This window comes from Canis lupus, chromosome 11 (assembly GCF_048164855.1).
Source record: "Canis lupus baileyi chromosome 11, mCanLup2.hap1, whole genome shotgun sequence".
NCBI classification, from domain to species: Eukaryota; Metazoa; Chordata; class Mammalia; order Carnivora; family Canidae; genus Canis; species Canis lupus.
In genome coordinates this window covers 23,306,171-23,330,843 of record NC_132848.1, presented here as the reverse complement: position 1 = coordinate 23,330,843, position 24,673 = coordinate 23,306,171, and the positions used below count along the sequence as shown (strand labels likewise).

General features: G+C 38.0%; 1 protein-coding gene and 1 long non-coding RNA gene across 2 annotated transcripts in view; one reads left to right on the top strand and one right to left on the bottom strand.

Moving 5' to 3' along the window:
• SMC1B (structural maintenance of chromosomes 1B) overlaps nt 1–24,673 on the bottom strand; it is a 71,412-nt gene that overhangs the window by 4,536 nt on the left and 42,203 nt on the right. Inside the window, exons 13-22 of the mRNA XM_072843551.1 lie at nt 22,835–22,972; nt 22,432–22,548; nt 20,922–21,028; nt 10,557–10,698; nt 9,584–9,729; nt 7,880–8,033; nt 5,593–5,691; nt 3,685–3,841; nt 2,864–3,018; nt 1,711–1,862 (exon numbers count right to left, since the gene is read on the bottom strand). Of these exons, the coding sequence (XP_072699652.1) occupies nt 1,711–1,862; nt 2,864–3,018; nt 3,685–3,841; nt 5,593–5,691; nt 7,880–8,033; nt 9,584–9,729; nt 10,557–10,698; nt 20,922–21,028; nt 22,432–22,548; nt 22,835–22,972 (1,367 nt within the window). The remainder of the gene's footprint in view (nt 1–1,710; nt 1,863–2,863; nt 3,019–3,684; nt 3,842–5,592; nt 5,692–7,879; nt 8,034–9,583; nt 9,730–10,556; nt 10,699–20,921; nt 21,029–22,431; nt 22,549–22,834; nt 22,973–24,673) is intronic.
• Nucleotides 6,006–8,045, top strand: LOC140642670 (uncharacterized). Its single transcript, XR_012039083.1, has 3 exons — nt 6,006–6,278; nt 6,598–6,692; nt 7,739–8,045. It is a non-coding gene; the product is annotated as an uncharacterized lncRNA (long non-coding RNA).

Here is a 24,673-nt window from a genome sequence, read left to right as displayed (position 1 = left end):
CTATATCACCTTGGATGCTTCGCCTCAGTCACCAACGACCCCTATGATGCTAAGTCAAATGTGCAAGGCTCAGTCTGTGTCTCCCATAACTGATGCAGGTGGCATCTGGGGCTCCCCCTGCCTTTGGCTCTGATGTCAAGGATGACCATCTATTCCCCCAACCTGACCCACTGCTCCTTCCATCTCTTCCACTAACTTCTCTCAGTGCACTGCCGTTGAGGTGCAGTGCTTACATACTAATTAACTCCCTTGGTGATTTCTTCTCCTCTCAGGGTTTGAATATGGTCTATGTTGGTGGCTCCCATGTCCAGCAGCTTACTAGAAAACTCCATGTGGAGGTCTAATAAATAGCTCAAGCTCATCCAAAATCCCACTCCTCACCTGCCTCTCCAGACCTATTCCCTCCTGGGTCTTCCCACCTGAGCTGATTAGGGGTCATCCCTGCCTCCTCCTTCACACTCCACACCTTGTCTGCTCAGCTTCTGCTCTTGCCCTGGTCAAGCCCACCTTCCTCTCCCACCGTTATTGCTACAGTAGTTTTCTAGCCCTGTACCTGCCACTGTTGCATAGAGGCTATTCACTACAGATGCCAGGCTCTCTCTGGCTTCCAGACCTTTGTACTTGCTGTTCCTCATGTCTAGAACATTCTTCCCTTAGCTATCTGCATGACGTGCTCCCTCCATTCTTTCAAATCTTTGCTCAAACAGGCCTTCTTCCCAGGTGACTCTTTAATATTGCAAACCCTTCCCAGCTACTTACGATCTCCATTCCCTATTTTGTTCTCTGTAGTATCTGTCATTTCCTGATAGTCTCTATGTTACAGAATGAGTTTACTAATATACCTTCTCATCTGTCTTCCCCAACAGAAATAAAGTCTCTTTGAGGCAGGTATTTTGTTTTGTTCGCTGCTGTCTCTCCAAAGCTACACCACCACTTCCACACAGTAGATATTTAAAGCTGTTGAATAAATGGATGGCAGTGACACCTGATACTAGTCCTGTCCTGCTAGGACTTGCTCAGCACAGGCTCATGGTTTGATTCCCAGAGTCCACAGACAGAGGAACTGTCTGTTCCTCTCCTGTAATGGCTTCCTTTTTTACCCCTGGGAACAGTTAAAAGTAGTTGGAGAACTCAAGATAATCCTCCTGGTCATGAAAGCAGAGAGGCAGCATCATGTGCACCTACATCTTCATCTCAGGATTTGCATGTTGAAAATCAGTTGCCCTAATTTTAGCTAACAATTTTACTGACTGACTTCACAAACCACCATCACCACTAGTGGAAAGGAGGTTAAACATTTTTTCGGAAGAAATGCTTCATTTAACATGCTTTCCATAAACAGCTCTCTGAACAGGCACTAGGAAAATAATATACAGGTCGGGAGTTTTTGTTCTGTTTGGGTTTGTTGTTGACTGTTTATTGGCAATCCTGATGTCACATCTGGCTATTCCAGTATTTCTTTTTCTTCTGTAAAGCTGGAATATTAGTATCTGGTAATTACAGAAATTAAATGAAAATCTGCCAAAGACTGAGTTGTGTGTTTTGTGTGTTAGATTTGCAGTCTAAATTATTATAGGCCTAAAACAGAACCTGAATATTGTCTGGCTGAAGAAAAGAGTCTTGTTTCACATATGGGAAACAGATCTTCTGTGGGGAGGTCTGTTTGGTTTCTGCCCTGATGCAAAATCAGATAGCCCACTGTGACCTTACCTGTGCACAGCAAACAGGAGGGCTAATGCTGCCACACACTTTTCTCCCCCTGACAGATTGTCCATTGGCATGAACCTTTTGCCTGGAGCCACACAGTTATAGCTAATTCCCTCTAGGTAAGGCTCTTCTGGGTTCTCTGGGCTAAGAAATGCCTGAAACACAGGTTATTTATTTACAAAATCAGAAAAGGAGTAAATTTCAACTTTGGAAATTGCAACTGAGTTTAAATGCCAAATATTCTATTGGTTAGGTTTCCCTCCATTGTGATGGCAAAATACCAATGCCTGCAAATATGCAGCTCTACAGGTAGTCACAGGAAACAGGGCTGTCTGGGTGCGTAATAGAGGGGAAACATGGTAACACACACAAAAGATCAGGCCTCTCCAGAGGCCTGCCACACCTTGGCAGCACACACCACAGTCTGACAAAACAGCCTTTATTCAGCACACTCAGCCCATTCACTGGCCACTTACTGAATACCCACTGTGGGCCAGGTACTGTGGCAACAGATGAATCCTGCTTCAAGGAGTTTGTGGGTTTATTTTAGTTTTACTTTGCTGAAAATAAGTAAATTGTTTTTGGCTAAAATTCTAAATATCTGATCCAGGATCAACTTTCGGCCATAAAAGAACACCACAAGAAAGGTAAGAGCAGATGAAGACCTGGTCTACATCTTGACTTCACATCCAGTGCAACAGGATCTGCTATGGGTATTGGCTCCGGAATGGGCAAGGGTGATAGCAAAGAGACTGTTGACACACAGTCCTGCTTTGGTTCTTTCCCCCTCCTGACCCCAGGTCAGCCATTCCCCAAGACCCCCTACATTACATGCACCTTCACTACAGAAACCACTGACTGTTCCATAAAATCAAATTAGCACTAGACAGCAGAACTCCAAAACTGAAGAGAACCTGGAAACTAAATGACCTAACCCCCTCATTTTTCAGATGAAGAGATGGGACCAGAGAGTCTCTGCCTTGTCCAGGCCGGCCAATGGGAGTGAGTGGGAACACAGTTACCACGGTAACCAATCTTCTGGAATGGATTTTGCTCCGGAAGTGGGTCATTCAGATAATGTGATGGACATTTATTTCCCACCAGAAAAAAACTACCACCAAAACCAAGTTACCTTTTGGGGGTGAAAAATATGTACCTGGGCACTGACGTTTCTGCAGAGCTTCTTGTAGATTTCATCAATAGAGATTGAAACGTGCTCAAAACACTGGCTGAAAAGGTCATATCTCCTTTTTTTCACCTGTTCAAACTCTTGCCTACACATTCTGGCTTCCTTTTTGCTGGCCTCAAAAGCTAAAAGAGAATCATTGTTCTTTATTTTGCAGACCACTGAGGGGCTGGCTCCTCTTATTTCAACTTTAAAGCATAGAATATTTTAAAAACTGGATTTTGAATTTGATTGTCTTGAGTAAAATCTATCTTTAAAATACTTCAATTATTATTGATTCCAAGAACATGGCTCTTAAAATTGATGAGCCCTTTTTCCAGTAGAGCTAATTTTAACATAATAATGAAAAATTCTGAAACTACCTAATAATGACCATTATGTTGATATAAAAAAACGTATCTGTTCTAAAATAACCAGTACACCTGGGGCGCCTGGGTGGCTCAGTTGAGCATCCAACTCTTAGATGCTCCTCTTCTACTTAGATTGTGATCTCAGGGTCATGAGGTTGAGCCCTGTGTGAGGGGGTGCATGTTCTCTCTTTCTCAAATCTTTTAAAAAGATAAACCAGTACACCTGTTCTTAAGTTAAAGCAGAACACTTTCAAAAAGGAAGCAATTAATAACTCAGTATTAAAAATGCACATTAATATAAGACAACAGAGGAAAATATATGATACAGATAAATAAAGCTACAATGGGGTGGGGGAGGAGGGATTGCTGATAATTGTTACAGAAATCAAAACCCGTTGCACTCAAGAATACGGCCTCCTGGCAGCTACAGCTCAGGCTCACCATCTGTGGACTCCTGAAACTTGTCTCTGACGGTTTTTAGGTTTTCCAGGGCTCTCAGGTTGGGGGCTGCCGTCTTCAACAGGACATCTTCCTGGGATGCTACTTGTTGCAGTAGGAGTTTAAGGTGGGCCTCTATTTCTTTATCAGACTCTAGAGCCTATTATTGGGCAGAGAATTGCAATGATTACCCTGTCTTTCCAAACTGCTGAGTAATCAGGAATAGGGCACTTCAGGATTGGGCCCCTACCTTCCTTCCTCCACACCTACTCCTTCCCTCCCACGAAGCCCTGAGTCTGAAATATGGTCAGGCTGCCCGATCCCAGCTTCCTGAGCCACCTGGGCTCTTCCACGGTTCTAGTGTTACGGATACTGCTCTCAGAACATACTTCCCTTCCATATTTCCTAGTCTGGCAAAAAGCAACAATTCATATACCATCTTCATTTACTCAGTCATGAAAAAACAGTATTGTTTACTATGTATTAGACACAGAGGATTCAGTGATGAAAACTGTTTTGGCCTGACCTTAGCTCACAGGGAAGTCAGACATATATGCTGGCATTTACAACAGCGTGAAAACCCTCACAAGCATAGGTGCTGTGAGGTACGGAGAAGGGATCCAACCCATCTGGAGGGGGGAACACTTAAGCTGAAACCAGAACAATGAATAGAGTTTGAGTGAGGAGGGAAGGAAAAAAGAGGTATAGGCATGCGTGACCTTCTTGGGAAGCCTTCTTGCCTCCCAGGATCTTTTATTTATACATGATAAAGGTGACGTTTTAAGTCATTGAGAATTATTTGAAAAATGTTGGGTAAACTGGCTAACTTAGGTAATTTTTAAAAAACAGATTCTTATACCATATGCCAAAATAAATTTCAGATGAATCAAATAGGTAATAAAAGCAAAGCCACGAACAGAAGAATATAAATATTTACTCGGTAATAAGGTGGAAAGGATTTTCTAAGACAAAAGCACTAAACAGACTACAGAAAAGACAAAAGACAAAAGCTTTTCTTTGCATAAAAGCAGCACAAATACAATCTAAGAGTCCAACAAATTTCACAACATATATGAAGAACATGCAAAATTAAAATATGTGGATATCGCTATTTGGCCCCCACTCTCCACTCCCTCCTTTCTCACGGAGCCCGTGTTTAACCATTTCTCCCTCCTCTGTCCCCTGTAGCTGGGGCTAGTCCACCCCATCCCCCCAACAGCGATTGGTCAGGAAGGAACACATGGCCTAATTCAGGCCACTGTGATGTGGGCCCAATTCCTGGAGTTCCACACCACGACAAAAGGCAGGCAGCCTGTCTCTTCTCTGAAGGTTGTGGTTGTGTGGCTGGAAAGCCAAGAATGGCTAGTCATTTGGCCTCAAGGAGAGAGGCAGCCTCAGGATGGAGTCAAAACACAAAGAAACATAGCATAATGGTATGGCTTACAGGGATGCCTGTGCCACAGAGCCGGAGCTGCTCAGTTAAAGAGCCCTTGAAAGTGGATCCCAGGTGTGCCCCCACAACTTTGAAGGGTGTGTCTTCTACTGCGGGGGCCACACTGGGATGCTGACGGGCCACAGCCAGGATGCTGGAGTATGGTGGCTCCTTCTGTGTCTTGCAGGACTCCGCAGAGACTAATAATCATTGTGAATCTCCAAGGAGACAGCCCTTCAAAAAACTGGCTGACCACAGCTCTTCTTTGGAGAGAAATTTCATGATACTAATATTCTGCTGAATACACAGTAAGAAATGCCGATCTAAACATTTTTAAAAAGCTACCTATTTATACTATTTCTTCAAAAACCATCAGGAAATCTACTTTCCCCCCTAATCTTATGCTCAATGTCCTAAAAACTATTCCATAGTATATTTAAATAACAGTAAGTTAGGGCTAACACCAATCTTTCACTTACCTTCAAATCATCTCTTAGAGAGCTGTAGTCTATCTCAATGGCTTCTTCTTTCTCATAGATGTCAACTGTTGCCTGGGTACTTTCTGCTTCAGTTCCCAACTGAAACACAGACAAAGCCCTTTCTTTGTAATATGAAATGTGATCTCTCCTCATCCATCTACCAAGGCCTCCAGTGGATTCTCACCTCACTCCTTACTGGGGCCTACCAGGCCATGATGCTCTGACAAGATCCTTAGGTACTTCCATGTGTACAGTATGAATTAAGAGCTAGTGATCCAGTATAGTCTCTCCCACAACAGAAGAATCTTCTATAAGAACCCTGGCAGGTCTAGGTAACGTACCCTCTGTCTGAACATCTCATCCTAGGTTCCACTTACCAATTGTGGTAAGACAATTACTCTTGTAACGACTATTGTAATTATTTCTACCCAGTGAGCCTTATTTAGCCCTTTGGAGAGAAAGAATTTAGACCTCATGCCTTTTCTATTTGAGGCTTTATAGAGAACACCTTGCACAGAATTCCTGTTACATAGCTACTACTGGATGTGCTTACAGAATTCCAGTCAGGGGACTCACCACTAAAGGCTCTCCATCTTCCTAGACCAAAGTTCCCTAGGAGAAGAAATCTGTCTCTGTGGCCTCTACTTCCCAACCCTGTATCCCCTTGGGACCAGAAAGAATAAACGGTAATCCCTCTGTGATAGATTGTCTTCTAATGGAGGAGAATGACTGTATTCCCCGATGGGCCTTCTCTTCCCAGCACATGACTTCTGGGTCTCTTCACTATCCTGAACACTTTACTCTTAAGAAACATTATGCTTTAAAAAGTAAAGGCAATATTCCAGTGTAGCCTGACCACCACAAAGTAGAGCAGAACTATCACTTTTTCTCCTTAGATGATGATTCAGTATTAGTCTAGCTTAAGGTCTTTCATACCTGCTCTGAAGTAGCCCACCATGAGTATGACATTCTTTCAACAATCAAGAAGTCATTTCACATTCACAGGGGCATGCTGGAGAACAATTCTGAAGGTTTGCTAATGGAAAGCCATAGGAGCAAAGCGGCAGCGCGAATACTTGACCAGTAACATTCACTTCGAGGTCAGTGATTAAAATTGCTTCCTCCTCTCCTCTGTAACCTCTTCTAAGATTACATTGCCTTTTAAACAGATATTCTATTTCCTTCTATAGTATAACTATTGTTTTCCTGCTCCCATCCATTTCTGCTGTTAATAGACCCCTCCCTTCTCTGCACTTACAAAAGTGGACCCATAACCCAAAATGAGCCAGAATTTTTCCCCAGGATTTTCCTAAGAGAGAGCAGGGGAGAGAGTTCTCTTTTCCCCTCTGGTCAGAGCTAGTGATTATAACTGCAGCCTTGTGGGGACAGCCGATTTGGGAGAATAAAGCAAATATATTCTGAGCCAGAAAGAGATCTTGATAGTGTTCAAATTCCTGGACTAAGTCAGGCATGAGACCACCCCATCATTATCCTGCCTCCCTACCCAGCCGTATCCCTTTACCCCCTTTAAAGCCATCTGAGTTAGGTTTATGTCATTTGTGGGCAAGAAAGGGTTTTCTCCTTTCCTTACCTCCTGTCTGGAATGGGCTCTCTGCTACAATTGAGAAAAAAGACAAAGACTTTTTGAGTATAAGGTTATGAGAACTGGTCAATGACAGCAAGAGAAGAAGTGTTTTTTATAGATGCTTCACTCTGAAGACTCCAAAGGACTCAGGGCACTTCTGGAGTGGAGGAGGGATGGAACAGAGACTGCTGGGGCAGAACAGAGAGGGGAAGAGGATGTGGAAGGGAGACCCCAGGGAAGAGGCTCACTAACAAGCTCAGGAAAGAGCCAGAGATGACCCAAGAGGCAGGGCAAACAATTACTGTCACCAGCTTGTGGATGAGCTAAGGGGAAGATGCTCTTTACAAAGCACACAGCAGCAGCTTCCCTAACATCACCCCTAAAGGTCACTGACACCAACAGCTTGAGTTCTCTGACTCCTCTCCGGTATCTAATGTGTAGGAAACAAACTCCAGCCCATCTTGTGGAGCTAAAAGGATGTGGATTAAAAACACACATGAGACAACTGCACAAAATGCCCAGCCCTCTGCAACGATGATCATGCTGCCCTTTTTCCCTTAGAAGGAGATGCCTTCTCCACTGCTGATGGGGCTTTAGGACCAGAGGAAGTGTCCACAGAGCTGGGGCTTCACCAAGCAGCCAAAGGGCATCACATGAAGTTCCACACAACTGCACTTAGTCTGAAATCCTGTGGCCAAATACCTCGACTTCAATGATGTCATCCAGTGATCCCAACAAAAGGATTATTTCAATATCTTGAACTTTGCAATCAAGCAGTAGATTATGCTTCTCTAGCCGTTTCTGTTCCAAAGAAGTTTGAATGATTACAACTTCTTTTTGCCATTTTCCCACTTCCCTGTAAATACACGATATGAAAAGTGATATTTTACTACTTATGTAAAGTTGCACCAAAGAAGAAAAATGAATGTGTTATAAATAAACTTACATGGAAAAAAGATTTTTTTTTCCTTTGAGTGCTATAAGATCTGGAATTACCTCATTGATGTTTGTAATATAAACTTTAACACTCTTGAGAAAGGATGAATATAGTTAGTTAACCCAAGGGAGCATTTTAAAATAATAAACATAATTACTTTAATCAGGCTGGCTTTAGGAGTACCTGGGTGGCTCAGTGGTTGAGTGTCTGCCTTCAGCTCAGGTCGTGATCCTGGGGTCCTGGGATGGAGTCCCACATTGGGCTACCCGCAGGGAGCCTGCTTCTCCCTCTGTCTGTCTCTGCCTCTCTCTGTGTCTCTCATGAATAAATAAAATCTTAAACAAAATCATGCTAGCTTTGTTTCCTACTTTAAAATATGTACATGTATAATTTTTCAAGCTGCACTTCTCCCTCAATATAAGCTCTACACTTTAGAGCCTCAAAATGAAAGAAACAATCTTTTAATAAGAGAAATATTTTACCAATTAAGTCATTATATATCTAATGGTCTGAACTTTTTTTTTTTTTTTTTTTTTTTTTTTACTATAGCCACTATCAATGTAATGCCTTCTATCTTAAATGAGGGCTTGAGGGTTTTACCAGTTAAAACAATGTAGGATTTTAAAGACCTAGAAACAGGACTAAAAAAACAAATTAAGAATTATATGGTTTTCAAGAATACAATGATGAACAGAGATGGAGTTCTGTTTAAATACAGGAGTGAAAAAAACTCAAGAGTAAATTAACTTTAATTCCACTCAAAAATCTTAGACAAAGAACTTTCTGACTCTATCTTGAACTGTTGAAAGTCTTCTAACAGGAAAACCGTGAAATGCCAAGAGTCAACTAAATCAGAGCACATTTCATGTGATTGCATACAGTTGTGTCAATTATACAGGAAAGTAGAGGTCACTGTGGTACAACGGGCCAGGTGATTCCCAGGGTCACCATCCCCATCATGACAGACACACATGCTTATCACATGCTAGCTACTAAGTGTCATATGAACAGTGTCTCACTTAATCCTTACAACTCTCCTGGGAGGTAGGCACTATTAGTATCCCCATGTTACTATTTTCTAGACGAGGAAATGAAGGCATGGTATGTAAGTAGCAAAGCTGGGGTACACAGTGATGCAGGCTGGCTCCAAATCCCACCCTTGTCCCGTCAGGCTTTGTCGCACAGTGGGCTAGAGAGGGGCCCTGTATGACAGTGTCAGAGGGGTTTAGGGTAAGGGGCTCTTCATACAGGTCCATGTTTTCATCTGCCAAAGAGAACTATTCATTCTAAACAGCTAACCACCTCTTTGGTTTTCCCCCAAGGGAAAATACTTGAAAGGTGTGATAAGGGACCAAAAGCACCAAGGGTATATATTCAAATAATAAAACTTCCTACAATAAATTTCAAAATTGGTAGTAAACTTCTCTAAAACTCTGGTTATGGTCCTGGAAAGTAATAAGCTTAATTACTTGTCAATGGCCAAAAATTTCTTCCGTTTTTCTTCAATCTGAGCTTGAACCTTCTCAGCGTTGGCATTCTGAGTGACAAATATGTCCTTAAGCTGCTGCCGCTTTGCCATGAGTTCATTCACAATTTGCAGACAGTCTTCTTCAACCTGAATGAAGATGATTTGCATTGTAGACTCACCATCTTTTACAATAATAAGGTCAACAGATCATCTTATTGTCAGGAAACTAGCACAGTGATTCTGGGATTAACCCTTAAAATCTGTGTTCTGCTTGAACCTCTATCTCAGAATGTGACCCACTCTTGTTCTACACTTTGGAAATTGGTAATGACTACCTGCTTTTGTCCTTCACTTGGATTAATTCCACAGCCTGCTGCCATGTGACTTCTGTTCCCATTGTCCCATGAAAATGTTCTTGCTACTATGACCTCTTAGTTGTCAATAACCATCCTCACTTTCTCCTTCCTGGAATGGTGGGGTTTCTGTGATGCCACCTCTTCTGGGTCTATCTTCATAACCTCTGTGACTACTCCTTCCAGAGTTCCACTCTTGCCTCACTGCTCTTCATTGTCCACTGCTCTGCCTGGGAGTCTCAACCACTCACATACAGTTTCAATTCACTCCCATAAACTAGTCTGGACTCCTCCAGCTATTGCGTGCTCTTCACCTGCCAGAGATCGCTGCCTAGGTGTCAACACAGGCAACTCAAGCTCCACAGGCCCAGAATGTTCTCCCTTTGACTTGCTTCTCTGTCCATCAATCACCCAAACTAGAACTCAAAGTCATCAGTGGCATCCCCACTAGCCCTCCTCTCCCACTTCAACATCTAACAATTCATGAATTGCTGATTTGACTTCCAGTATTTCCCAAATCTGCCCACCACCCTTTCTGTCACCAGGAGCTCAACACACATTTACTCAATGGAGGATGTCGTCATTTCAGTGATGTCACCTCAGCCCCCTGTTACAAGTTACCTGCTTTAGGTCCTCAATCTCCTCTCTGCCTTTCTGGATGGTTTCTTTTAATGTGTTGATCTTACTCAGTCTCTTCTTCAGCTGATTGCGACTATATTCAAGTTGAACATTAAGCCGAGTTTTTTGTTTCTCAAATTCTAACCTAGTATAATAGAGTCAAGTATTACAAGTGGCAAAGAATCCTTTAATTCTTTACTTTTGTTATTATGGAAAATTTCAAGAAAATACAAAAGTAGACAGAATACTATAATGAATTCAGTTCACAGTCAATCCTGTTCCATCTATAGCTGTACTCATCACTCTGCTCCAGCACAGGTGTCTGAAGCACATTTCAGACATCATGTAACTTCATCCATAAATGTTTTAGTCTGTATCTCTGGATGTGAAGTGGCCATTAACACAAACCACAAGCTACTATAGATACAAATGATGAAAACTCCTTAATATTAGATGGCTCTCATTGCCAGATTTCCTGAGTCTCATTAATACAAAACAAAACAAAACAAAACAAAACAAAACAAAACAAAACAAAACAAAACTGGTGTGTTTGGATCACAATCCATACATTGCATATAGATGTATGTTTCTTCCATCTTTTGTTATCTGTGGCTCCCCTCCCCTCCTCTTTAAGCTACAACTGATGTGCTCATTCTCGTTTAGTCAGTCTTTCCAAACAGCTCATTACCCACAAACTCTAAACCTGGGAACTGAAGAGCATGTTCCTACCTCAAGTGCCTTCCTACTTTGTAAGCTTCACAAACTCCTCATAAAGAACTCCAAGACCAATGGTAGCTCATCCTTTCCATCCTCTCTCCCTCACATACCCTGCTAACAGATTTTCAAGCACTAACTGTTATCAGAGACTGTGCTAGATACTGCTGATACAAAGACCACAATAAGAACAGTAATGATAAAAACAAAGAGTGATACTCGATGAGAGGCCACTGTGTATCAGACTGTCACACCTGCTTTTACATGAATTAAATCACTTCAGTTGCAGGACTCTCTGAGTGGGTAATACCACTATCCCTGTTTATGAGGAGGATGAACAGACAAGGAAGGCACTGAGTTAAGTTTCTTGCCCAAGGCTACCCCATGAGAAAGTGGTCGAGTGGGCATGACACCCACTGAACACAGTGCCTGCAGGAGGGGTTAAGAATAAGCCCGTAAAGGATTTATTCTTGCTGCAGGAGGCAGACATGCAGACTATGTATGAGGGAAACATTTCTTCAGTTGGCTCTGGAACACTGTACTATTCTAGCTTTCCTGTTTCCTCACTGGCTGCTCCTTTGATGGTTCCTGGTGATCTTACCTAGGCATACAAACAATCCCAGAACTTATACCTCCAGGCAGGACCTCTCCCACAAACTCCTAACTTATACATTCAACTGCCTACTCCACCTCTCCAATCAGATGTCAAACGCATCCCAGAATACATAATGGATAAATTTCTGGAAGGAGTAAGAGGTTTTAGCAAACTCATAATATGTAAATCTAAAATTGGTTTTTTTTTAAAGATTTTATTTATTTATTCATGAAAGACAGAGAGAGAGAGGCAGAGACACAGGCAGAGGGAGAAGCAGGCTCCATGCAGAGAGCCTGATGTGGGACTTGATCCCGGGACTCCAGGATCGCGCCCTGGGCTGAAGGCAGGCGCTAAACCGCTGAGCCACCCAGGGATCCCCGTAAATCTAAAATTTGATAGCATTTTTCTACACTAGTAAAAGCCAATTAGAAAAATATTATAAAAATAAATACTACTCATAAGAGAAAAAAATCTATAAAATTTCTAGGAAGTAATTTAAGATCACACAAGTTCTCTATGGAAAAAAAAACCTTTAAAATTCTAATAAAGGATATAGATGATTAGAATAAATGAAGAGACATACTATATTCTTAGGTGAGAGGACTTGATATTTTGTAGATGTTCTCCCCAAATCTATAAATCCGATGCAATCTCAATCAGAATTCCAGTTGGATTTTTATGGGAAACTCAATAAACAGTAATAGGCATAATTCTTTACAAAGAAAATCTATCAAAGTTCAAGTAGACTTCAGAAAAAAGACCATGACAGGGATAGAGAGGGACATTGCACAGTGATAAAGGGATAATTCAGCAAAAAGACACTGATCCCAAATTACATATGGACTGAATCACAAGGCTATAAAATACATGAAGTACAAACTCACAAAACTGGAAGAAGAAACTGACAGGTCCAAAAAGTATTTGGAAAGCTCAATACTCCTCTCAGTATTTGCTGAACTACGCAGAGAAGGACCACTAAGTACAGAGAGGACCTGAGTGACACCAACTGATTGGATTTAATGGACACTCAAAGAACACTCCAACCAACAGCAGGTATCTATTAAATAACACACTTCTAAATGCCCCATGGGTCATTGAAAGAAATCACAAGAGATATTAGAAAATATTTTGAATGGAATGAAAATGAAAATATGGCACACCAGAAGTAGTGGAATGTAATGTAAGCAGTACTTCCAAAGAAATATACAGTTTAAAAAATATATACAGTTTAAAAGAATTAACCCAAAATAAATAGAAGAAAATAATAAAGGTAAGAACAGAAATCAACAACACAGAAACAGACAAACCACAGAGAAAACCAATGAAGCCAAGAGCTATTCTTAGAAAGGATCAATAATTAATAAAATTAATATACCTCTAGCTAGGCATCAAGAAAAGAAGACACTAGCTAGGCATCAAGAAGAAAATCAGAAACAAAAGAAAGGACACCAGTACAGATCCTATAGACATTAAAAAGGATAGAATGCAAATATTAATAACTTTATGTTAATAAATTTGACAACCTGGATGAAATACGTAATTCCTTGAAAGATACAAATTACCAAAACTCACTCAAGAAAAAAAGATATTGTTGAATAGCCTTATATCTATAAAGAGAACTCAATTTGTAACTAAAAACCTCCCCAAAAAGGTGGGTGGCTCCAGTGGCTTCACTGGCAAATCTTACCATATATTTATGAGAGAAGTAACCTATTCCACAAAATCCCTTCCAGAAAACACAAGAAGAGACAACAGTTCTCGACTCATTTTGAGTGTGGCATTACCCTAATACCCTAATACATGATAAAGATATTGCAAGAGAAGAAAACTATATATGAGTACAGTCATGAACATAGATGCAAATATCCTTAATAACATTTTAGCAAATCAAATCCAAAAATTTTTGAAAAGAATAGTGTAATATGACTGAGTGAAGTTTATCCTGGGTTATAAAGTTGGCTTAACATCAATCAGTATAATTTACCATATTAATAAACATCAACAAAAAACCCCAACCATGCAATCACTCAAAAAATGGCAGAAAAAGTATTTGACAAAATTCATTATTTATTCATAAAAATTTCAGCAAACTAGAAATAAAAAGGAACTATCTCAACCTGCTAAAAGGGATCCTAAAGTTAAAACTATGCTTAACCATGAAAGACTGAATGCTGTACCTCTAAGACTGGGAATAAGGCAGGATGTTTGCTCTTACCACGTTTATTTATTCAACATTGTACCAGAGGTCCTAGTTAGTGCAATAACACAAAAAAGGAAATAAAAGGTGCACTAATTGGAAAAGAAGAAATAAAATTCTTTTCACTGAAATACAATTACCTATGTAAAAAAAATCCTAAGGAATCTATAAAAGAGCTCCTGCAACTAGTAAGTACAGCAAAATTGCTGGATACAAGGTCAATTTATAAGAACCAATCTTATTTAGGAGCACCTGGTAGGCTCAGTTGGTTGTGTACCTGACTCTTGATTTCAGTTCAGGTCATGATCTCAGGGTGCTGAAATTGAGCCCTGAGTCGGGCTCTGTGCTCAGCATGGAGTCTGCTTGAGATTCTCTCTCCCTGCCTCCCACACCATCCTCTCTAAATAAATAAATTAATTAAATCTTTAAAAAAATCACACCAATCTTATTTCAATATACTACCCATAATCTATTTGAAATTGATAATTAAAAGCAATTCTATTTATAATAGCATAAAGATATAAGGTAATCAGAATAAACTCAACAAAATATAAGACCTGTACACTGAATACTAAAGAACGCTAATGAGAGAAATTAAGATTTACGTAAGTGAAGACAGACACCATGTTTGTGCATTAGTATTTTTTCAATGTCAAGTCTTCCCAAATTGATTTATAGATTCAACATAGACTCAATCAAAACCCCAGTAGACTTTTAAAAGTAATTGAAAAAAAAAAGGAAAAAAAAAGTAATTGAAAAGCTCGTCCTAAAATGTACATGGAAATGCAAAGGACATAGAATAGGCAAGGGCTTGAGGCTTGACCTTCCTTGTCCACTGTTGTAATCTCAGTGGCTAGAAGGGTATCTGGCTCATAGAAGGCTTATAGTAAATAGGTGTTGAATGAATGAATGGACCATGAGAGAATTAGAATAAAATTAAAGGAAACGGGCCAAAATAGTGACAGCTTTTATTTCCGGACAATGGGAAAATGATTTGATTTTAAAAAATGTTTTTTCTATGTTCTCCAAGACCCAGATACTACTTTTGTACTTAAAAATTGTACTTGATTATATGAAAAACCCAGAGTTGGGACTCCTGAGTGGCTCAGTCAGTTAAACAACCAGCTCTTGACTTTGGCTTAGGTAGCGATCTTAGGGTTGTGATCTCAGGGTCATGATCTTGAACCCCACATCAGGGTCTGTGCTAAGCACGAAGCCTGCCTGAGATTCTCTGTCTCCTTCTCTCTCTGCCCCTCCACCCTGACCCCCTTCTTTAGATAAATAAAAAGAAAAACTCACCGCTAAGATTATACTACTGAGTGGGGGAAAACTGAGAGCTTTCCCCCTAATGTCAGGAATAAGACAAGGATGTCTACTCTCGCCACTTTTATTCAACATAATACTGAAGGTGCTAGCTACAGCAATCAGAAGAGAAAGAGACATAAAAGGCTTCCAAATTGGTAATGAAGAATTAAAACTTTCACTACTTGCTGATGACATGATACTATATATAAAAAATTCTGAAGTACCCTCCAAAAAACTACTAGAGCTGATAAATGAATTCAGTAAGGTCCCAGGGCACAAAATCAATCTACAGAAATCCATTGCATTTCTATGTACTAACAATGAAGCAGCAGAAAGAGAAATTAAGAGAATGATCCCATTTGTAATTATATCAAAAATAATAAAATACCTAGGAATAAGCTTAACCAAATAGGTGAAAGATCTGTATTCTGAAAATTATAAAACACTGGTGAAAGTAATCAAAGACACAAAGAAATGGAAAGACATTCCATGCTCATGGGTTAGAACAAATATTGTTAAAATGCCTATACTACCCAAAGGAATCTACAGATTTAATGTAGAGGCATACATATTGCCTATTAAAATAGGCAATAGCATTAAAATACCAATAGCATTTTTCACAGAACTAGAACAAACAATCCTGAAATTTGTATGGAACCACAAAAGACCCCTACAAGCCAAAGCCATCCTGAAAAAGCAGAGCAAAACTGGAAGTATAATTCCAGATTTCAGGTTATACTACAAAACTGTAGTAATTAAAACTGTATGGTGCTGGCACAAAAATAGACACATAGATCAGTAGAACAAGACAGAAATACAAGAAATAAACCCACAATAAATCTTCAACAAAGGAGGCATGAATACACAATGGGAAAAAGACAGACTCTTCAACAGATCGTGTTGGGAAAACTGGACAGCTATGTGCAAAAGAAAAAAACCAGCCCACTTTCTTTCGCCATACACAAAGAAGAAACTCAAAATGAATTAAGGACCAAAAATGAGACCTGAAACCATAAAAATCATAGAATTCAGGACAGGTGGTAATGTCTCTGACATTGGTTATAGCAACTTCTTTTTCTAGATAGGTCCCCTGAGGCAAGGGGAAGAAAAGCAAAAATAAACTAATCGGGATTACATCAGAATAAAAACCTGCACATCAAAGGAAACAATCAACAAAACTAAAAGATGACTTACTAGATGGAAGAAGTTATTTGCAAATGACATATCTAATAGAGTAGTATCTAAAATATATAAAAAACGTATACAGCTCAACACCCCCAAATCAAATAATCCAATTAAAAATGGGCAGGGTCACCTGGGTGGCTCAGTGGGTCAAGCACCTGCCTTCAGCTCAGGTCATGATCTCAGATCCTGGGATGGAGCCCCATATTGGGCTCCCTGCTAAGTGGGGAGTCTGCTCCCTTTTCCTCTGCTCCCTTACCCTCCCTTATGCTCTCTCTTTCTCAAATAATCTTAAAAAATAAAATAAAAAATAGGCAGAAGACATGAACAGTTATTTCTCCAAAGAAGACATACAGATGGCTAACAGACACTGAAAAGATGCTCAGCATCACTCATCATCAGGAAAATACAAGTCACAGTGAGATATTACCTCACACCTGTCAGAATAGCTAAAATCAAAACATAAGAAACAAAAGATGTTGGTGAAGATGCAGAGAATGGGGAACTCTCATGAACTTTTGGTAGGAATACAAACTGGTGCAGCCACTGTGGAAAATAGAATAGAGGTTCCTCAAAAAGTTAAAAATAGAACTACCCTACAATCCAGCAATCACACTACTACTGGGTATTTACCCCAAGAATATGAAAACATTAATTCAAAGGGATACATGCACCCCTATGTTTACAGCAGCATTATCAACAAATAGCCAAACTATGGAAGCAGCCCAAATGTCCATCAATTGATGAATGGATAGGGACGCCTGGGTGGCTCAGCGGTTGAGCGCCTGCCTTCCGCCCAGGGCGTGATCCTGGAGTCCCGGGAACGCGTCCCACATCGGGCTCCCTGCATGGAGCCTGCTTCTCCCTCTGCCTGTGTCTCTGCCTCTCTCTCTGTGTGTCTCTCATGAATAAATAAATAAAACCTTTTAAAAATTTGATGAATGGATAAGGAAGATGTGATATATGTATATTCCAGTATATATATAATGGGATTATTATTCAGCCATAAAAAGGATGAAATCTTACCATTTGCAACAACATGCATGAAGCTAGAGAGTATATGCTAAGTACAATAAATCAGTCAGAGAAAGACAAATACCATATGATTTCACTCCTCTATGGAATTAAAGAAACAAAACAAATGAACAAAGGAGGAAAAAAAAAGAGAGACCAACCAAAAAACAGACTCTTAACAATAGAGAACAAATAGTTACCACAGGGTAGGTGAGTTGCGGGAAGTGTGAAATAGGTAAAGGGGATTAAGAGTATAGTTATCTTAACGAGCATGGCATAACATATGAACTGCTCAAGCACTATATTGTATACCTGAAATTAATATAACACTGTATGTTAACTATATTGGGAATAAAGTAAAAAGTAAAAACACAGGTAAAAATAAAAATTAGATTTGTTTTTTGTATCTATATGAGATGATAAGTGTTAACTAAACTTATACAGTAATCATTTTACAATACATGTAAGTCAAAGCATTATGCTGTACATCTTAAACAGTGATGTATGCCAACTATGTATCAATAAAAACAAAATAAGAGAAGTGCTTATTACAAAATACACCAACCATCTTGATGAGTAGAAGTACAGTAAAGTCTAGATCTTAAATAATCTGCAGTCATAAATGCTTTGTTCCTATTTCTGCATAACTTTGACTCCTTTTAAATATAAAATGACTGTCTTGGGCAAAAGGGACTGTCCTTTGAACTATAACATAACCTTGTCATCATCACTGTTAATCTCAAATTAATTAATTAATAATTAATCTCACTTAATCCCAAATTAAGAATTTATAGTTATAATGCTAATGCAATTATATTCAAATAGATAATACATGGATGTGGTACAAAGTTAAAGAGATGTAAAAACACACAAAAAGTAAAATACCCCTATCCCAATCTCTCAGTCTCCTCAGAGGCAACCACTCTTAACGATCTCTAAACACATGTGTTATGTGTATTTTCCCCCAGAATGTCATTTGTCTCGATTTTCTTCATGGTGCCGTTGCCATGCAAAACATGTTATTTCTATACATTTGCATTTTATCTTTTCTTTTATGGCTTCCAGCATTTATGTCATACTCAAAGACCTTCCCTGATCTGAGATTATTTTTAAAAATTCTCTTATGACTCACTCTAGTATTTTTATGCCTTCATTTAATTTATTGAAATCTTTGATTCAGCTGGCATTAATCTGAGTCTAAGGAATGAGACAAGGATCCAAATAGGTTTTTTTCCAGGTTGCAAATAGATGTATCCTAACATTTACTGAAAAGTATATTTTTTTTCTCCACTGATATAAAATGCCAGCTTTATGTTAACTCTAATTTCCCTTATAGATCTGAGTATATTTCTGGACTCCATTTGTGAACAAGCATCTCAAGATTTTAATTAATCCAACTTTATACAGTTTTAAAATCTGAGGTTCTAGTCCTTTCTCACTACCTTTTTCAGATTTTTCTTAGCTAGTTCTGAACGTGAACTCTAGAATTAGCTTATCTAGTAAAAAAACTTTGTCCATATATGTATTGAGATATATGTAAATTAGAGATTAAATTAGGGAGAATCAACTTCTTTATAATATTGAGTCTTCCTATGAAAAAATATGCATTTTTAAATTCAAGGTTATTATTTCTCTGTTCTGTTTAAAAGTTTCTTTTTTTATTAAAATTTTTTTAGGTAAACTTTACCCTCAACGTGAGGCTTGAACTCACGATCCTAAGATCAAGTATTGCATGCTGGGCATCCCTGAAAGTTTCTTTATATACTTTCACATTTAGTAAATGTCTTCTTAAGTACTAAGTATTTTACCTTTTTCATCTCTTAGATAATTGAGACATTTTCTCCCTACATATTGTCTCCCCGGTAGTTTTTAATAAAGGAAGTCTATAAATTTTTAAACTTTTATATTAATTTTTAAAGTTTTCATATTAATGTTTGATTCTAGCCACATTACTGAATTCTTTTTTTCTAACAGTTTTCTAGAAGTTTCAGTTTCTAATTTGTTTCCTAGAAATTTCTAGATATATATCATAGCCTGCAAATAGTAGAAGTTTTATTTCCTCTTTTGTAAATGTTTGTTTATATCTTATTTATATTTCTTGTCTAACTCTATGGACTAGGATTTCTAGAAGAGTATTAGGTAACAGTGGTGATACAGAATGTTCTTCTCCGTTCTAACTTTGCTAGGAACACTTCTAGTGTTTTCCAGTGTTGCTCTAATGAAAACATGATGCTGATTTAGAATAAGGTGTATTTTCTCATATCACAGATATCTACTCACATTTTTAACTTTAAATCAAGAATGGATGCTGAATTCTGTCAAGTAACTTCATCTTCTCTAGAGTTGTTCGCATGATTTTTCTTCTTTGATCATTAATATGGCAAATTACAGCAATAATTCCTGATATTGAACCACCCTTTTATTTCTGGAATGAAGTCTACCCTAGATAACAATGTATTATTGTTTTGCTGTGTTGTTGCACTGCTGGTTCCTGCGTAACCTTATTTTATTTGGTTATTTATAGGTAGGAATAATTTAGAGTTTCTTATTCTATGTGTACATGCCTTTTTTGGATTTTTGCATCAATACTATTAAATATTAGGTTCATTTCATAAAAAGGTGTTTCTCTTCCTCTTCTATACTATGAAGCAGCTTAAATATCAAACATTTGTTTAAATGTTGAAGTTACTTGTGCCTTTGAAGTTTGCTGGGATGATTCATTTGTGAAACCATATGTCCCTGGTGAATCTGGGAAGGGAATGCTGAGTCGGAAGCTTTTTTACTTTCTTTTCCTATGGTAATTGGCCTCCTTAGATTTTTCTATTTTAAGAATATGTTTTTTCTTGAAGATTATCAATTTTATTCACAGAGATATTTAAAGAGTAATAAATTATGTTTGACTTTAAAAAAAATAACTACTATATGTGTAATTATGTCCCCATTCTCTTATTTTGTATATTTATGCTTTCTCTCTTTAAAAATTATGGAATAAAAGAATTATATCTCTTTATAAGAATATCAATATTTACTAGCTATTTCTTGATGAACTGAAATGAAGACTCACCCAGATATGATTTCCTTAAATTAAAAAATAATAATTACAGGGGTGCCTGGGTGACTCAATCAATTAAGTGTTGGACTCTTGGTTTTGGCTCAGGTCATGATCTCATGGGTCATGAGATCAAGCCACACACTGGGTTCTGCTGCACTCAGCAGGGAATCTGCTTAAAGATTTTTTCCTTCTGCCCCTCTGCTCTACTCTCTCCCTCTAAAACAGATAAATCTTAAAAAAAAAAAAAAGAAAGAATAGTTACATTTATATATGTGTAAGTTGCTTACTAACATCTTCTAATAGAAATACCTTTTCTGATCAATTTCTTGTTGCTGTTTAACATGTTTCTTCTCAAACTCACGAATATTTTCTACACCAATTTCTTCACAAAAGTGTTGGAAAATCTCATCTTCAACCTTTTAAATTATTTCAAAACAACTGGTTTAATAATTTTAAGAAAGTATACAATGCTTAAACCTAAATTCCTCCTACCAAGAATTCCCTGTATTACAAGGTCAAAAACTAGTCTGAAAAGCATTATTGTACTCTGAGGAACCAGTGCTTTTTTTTTTTCTTAATTCCTCAAACTACACCCATCTATTTTCAACTTTCTTACTCTAAAATCTAAATAAGAAAGCTCATAACTGGCCTTAATAACTGTTTTGGCTTTTTGAAGTATTGGGAACAAAATTAGAACTATTTCCTTTACATTAGCCACACCATAATATAACATTCTACATAAATAAATAAAATATTCTTTAGATATGAGTAATATTATAGAGTCTGAGGCAATAGAAACCAAGAGGACTAGAGCATAGAATTAAGACTCAGAAAGATTTGGAAGAACTAGAATGAGCCAAATCCAACAAAACAACATCTAACTTCAATATTTTTAAAGCCCTGCATTTATATACAATTATAGGATAAGAAAGGCCTGTTTTAAACAGCAGGACATGTTAAAAAACTTTCAGATTTTAGTTGAATATAAATTAAATATAAATGGGATATGATTGATGGCAGTGGTAGGTTACAATTTACATAACTAGATAATCAAAATTATGGAAAGTTATAGTTCTATGTGTTGAGTCCCACAGTACTCTGTACAGGTCAGACAGTATTTTGACATTATACTTTGTTCTGAGCATTGAGAAACAACAGAGCACCCAGAAGATGGTTGCCAGAGCTACTCTTAAATCCATGGGAAATGTACATGATTAAAGTAATAGGGGTACTTAAGCTGGAAAAGAGATAATTAAGGAACAACAGAAGTGTGGTTTCAAATTCTGTGATATAAGGTAGAACTAAAGCAATGGCTGGAAATTATTAAGTGATGGTGGGACAGACAACTTTCTAAGGATTAGGATCAACAGCAGAATAGATTAAGCCATAAAGTTGCTGTCATTTTTATCAGCAGAGGTTAGATGACCAAATCTTTGTTGCCTCAGAGCCAAGCACTGTGCCTGGTACATATAATACATGTTCAAGAAATAATTACTGAGGGAATAAGTACCTTTAAAAGATAACCTGAAAAGTTCTTTCTTTCTGTTGTTAAGGACAGTGGGAGATGAAAGGTGCTATATAATTTTTACAATGGGCAAGGAGATGCTGGAGAACAGAAGAGAATAACTATGCACTGGTCATTATCTCTTAAGAGGGGCAACAGTGGTTCTCCAAAGACACAAAGAAACTCATCAGGCAAACAAATAAAATCAAGCACTTATCAAACTGCTTTAGCATATATTCAAGAAGTCCCAAATTTGGTATCTGGGCTAGAACTATATTTTACATGTCAACCAGTAACAAATACACCACTCATGACCTTATCTATCTTTTCTTGAAATTCTTCAATTCTTTGTTGCCGTTCTTTGATTCCTTCACTCAACATAGTACATTGAGACTCAATATTTAGTAGTTCACTTTGTAGTTGAGATTGTTCCTAATCACAGAAGAGAAAGATTTCTTTTTAGCATAATTATTTTACCTTTATACGGTGAAGCAAAACAAAAAAGTGAAGATATGTTTTAGAATAAAAAGGGAATCCATGAGACAAAGTAAATGCAGGTAAGGCTATATGTCAAGATTAACAACCACAAAAATAAACTAGAATATAACCTCAATCATGAGTTAAAGTGTAAAAACTACATGATGCTATATAAATGTAATTCCTCAAATTCTCGGTCCTGCTTCTCATCTCCACCAAGTTTTCTATAAGCCCATATTACCCGGTAAAAAGCAGCAAGTTGTTTCTTTTTAATCATCTCTAGTTCACTCTGAGAATATTTGAGTCTTGTATGAGTTCCTTGTACTAGAGTTTGTATTTGTTTCAAATCTGCTTCCTTGCGAAGTATCTTCATTAAATCCTAAAAAGGGAGAGAAATAGAACATTTTACAACGGAAAGGTACTTTCACATGTCATAATTCCCCCTTCTGATAAGAGACTGATAATTAAGTACACAAGTCATCTGGAGGGATCACAATGCCCTAGAGCATCTCCAAAGACTACCATGCTTCCTAGTAGGAAACAGGAGTGAAAAATGAGGAATGGGAAGGGTGCGTTCCATCCAAGGCACACAAGTGACATAAATGGGATTAGCCTTCCTTTGAGTCCATTCCTTCCTCCTTTGCCCACCCTATTACTCAATCAAAATAACTCCCTGGTATATGTATGTTCTTCTGTATTTTTACTCCTAGTCTTTCTATGAATACATGCGTACATAGTCACCTATATGTGGTTTTTTTCACTCTTATTTTACAAATTTAGAATCCGGTTGAATGTGCTTTTCTGCCTCCTGTTTTACTCATTCAGTTACTCATAAAAGTCAGCTGATAAAGCTCTAAATTGATTCCTTCAATGGCTGTATTTTATTCCAGTGTGTAAGTGTACCGAAATTATTCAACTGTTCTCTTAATGATGGGCCTTTGCTTTGTCCAGTCTCTGCCATTACTAACAGGGCTACAACAACAGGCTTATGTGTTTTCATTTCCATGCAGTAGGTGCCCCAGGGTGAGATCAATGGCTCAAATTCATGCGTCTAATAGCTGCTACCCACTGCTTTCCAATGGCTGTATTAAGTCACGTTTCTATAAATAGTGTAGGAGTACGTTTCTTTACATCTCCACCAGCATTTACATATTTTTCCAAGCCTTATTGATAGGTGTGGAGTACAATGAATTTAGCATGTATTCTCCTGAGTACTATACTCTGTATTGAGCAATTTTTCATGTGTATTAGCCAATGGACTTCTTCCTGCAAACTGTCTAATCTTATCCTTTTCCCAGATGTTCTATCATAAAGTCCTTTTCATGTCAACTTGTGAAGAGATCTTTCATAGTACAGAAACTAGTCTTCATTTTAAACTTCAAAAAACATATATAATGACTCTTATCCTCGTTTAATTTTTTTTTTACATTCAGGTTTTTAATCTATCTGGAATTTATTTACTTATTTTTTAAAGATTTTATTTGAGAAAGTGAGCAAGAGATTCTTAAGTAATAAATACCCTTATATCTCATCTTTCTTCTTTAATAATGAAGGTATTTCCTCTTGATGCTTTTGTGTGTCTCAAAGACTTTCCATTTACCACTTTCAGGACATTTTATAATTTGCCTTTTGGTTACTTCTTTGATCCCCAAGCTATCTACAAGTCCATTTCTTAATTTCTATGCACACAAAAACTTTTTAGTCATTACTTCTAACTTCATTAAATTATAATCAAGATGACCTTTTATTTTATTTTTTTGTGATTTATTTATTTATTCTTTTTTTAATCTTTTTTTAAATTTATTTTTTATTGGTGTTCAATTTACCAACATACAGAATAACCCCCAGTGCCCGTCACCCATTCACTCCCACCCCCCGCCCTCCTCCCCTTCTACAACCCCTAGTTCGTTTCCCAGAGTTAGCAGTCTTTACGTTCTGTCTCCCTTTCTGATACTTCCCACACATTTCTTCTCCCTTCCCTTATATTCCCTTTCACTATTATTTATATTCCCCAAATGAATGAGAACATATAATGTTTGTCCTTCTCCGACTGACTTACTTCACTCAGCATAATACCCTC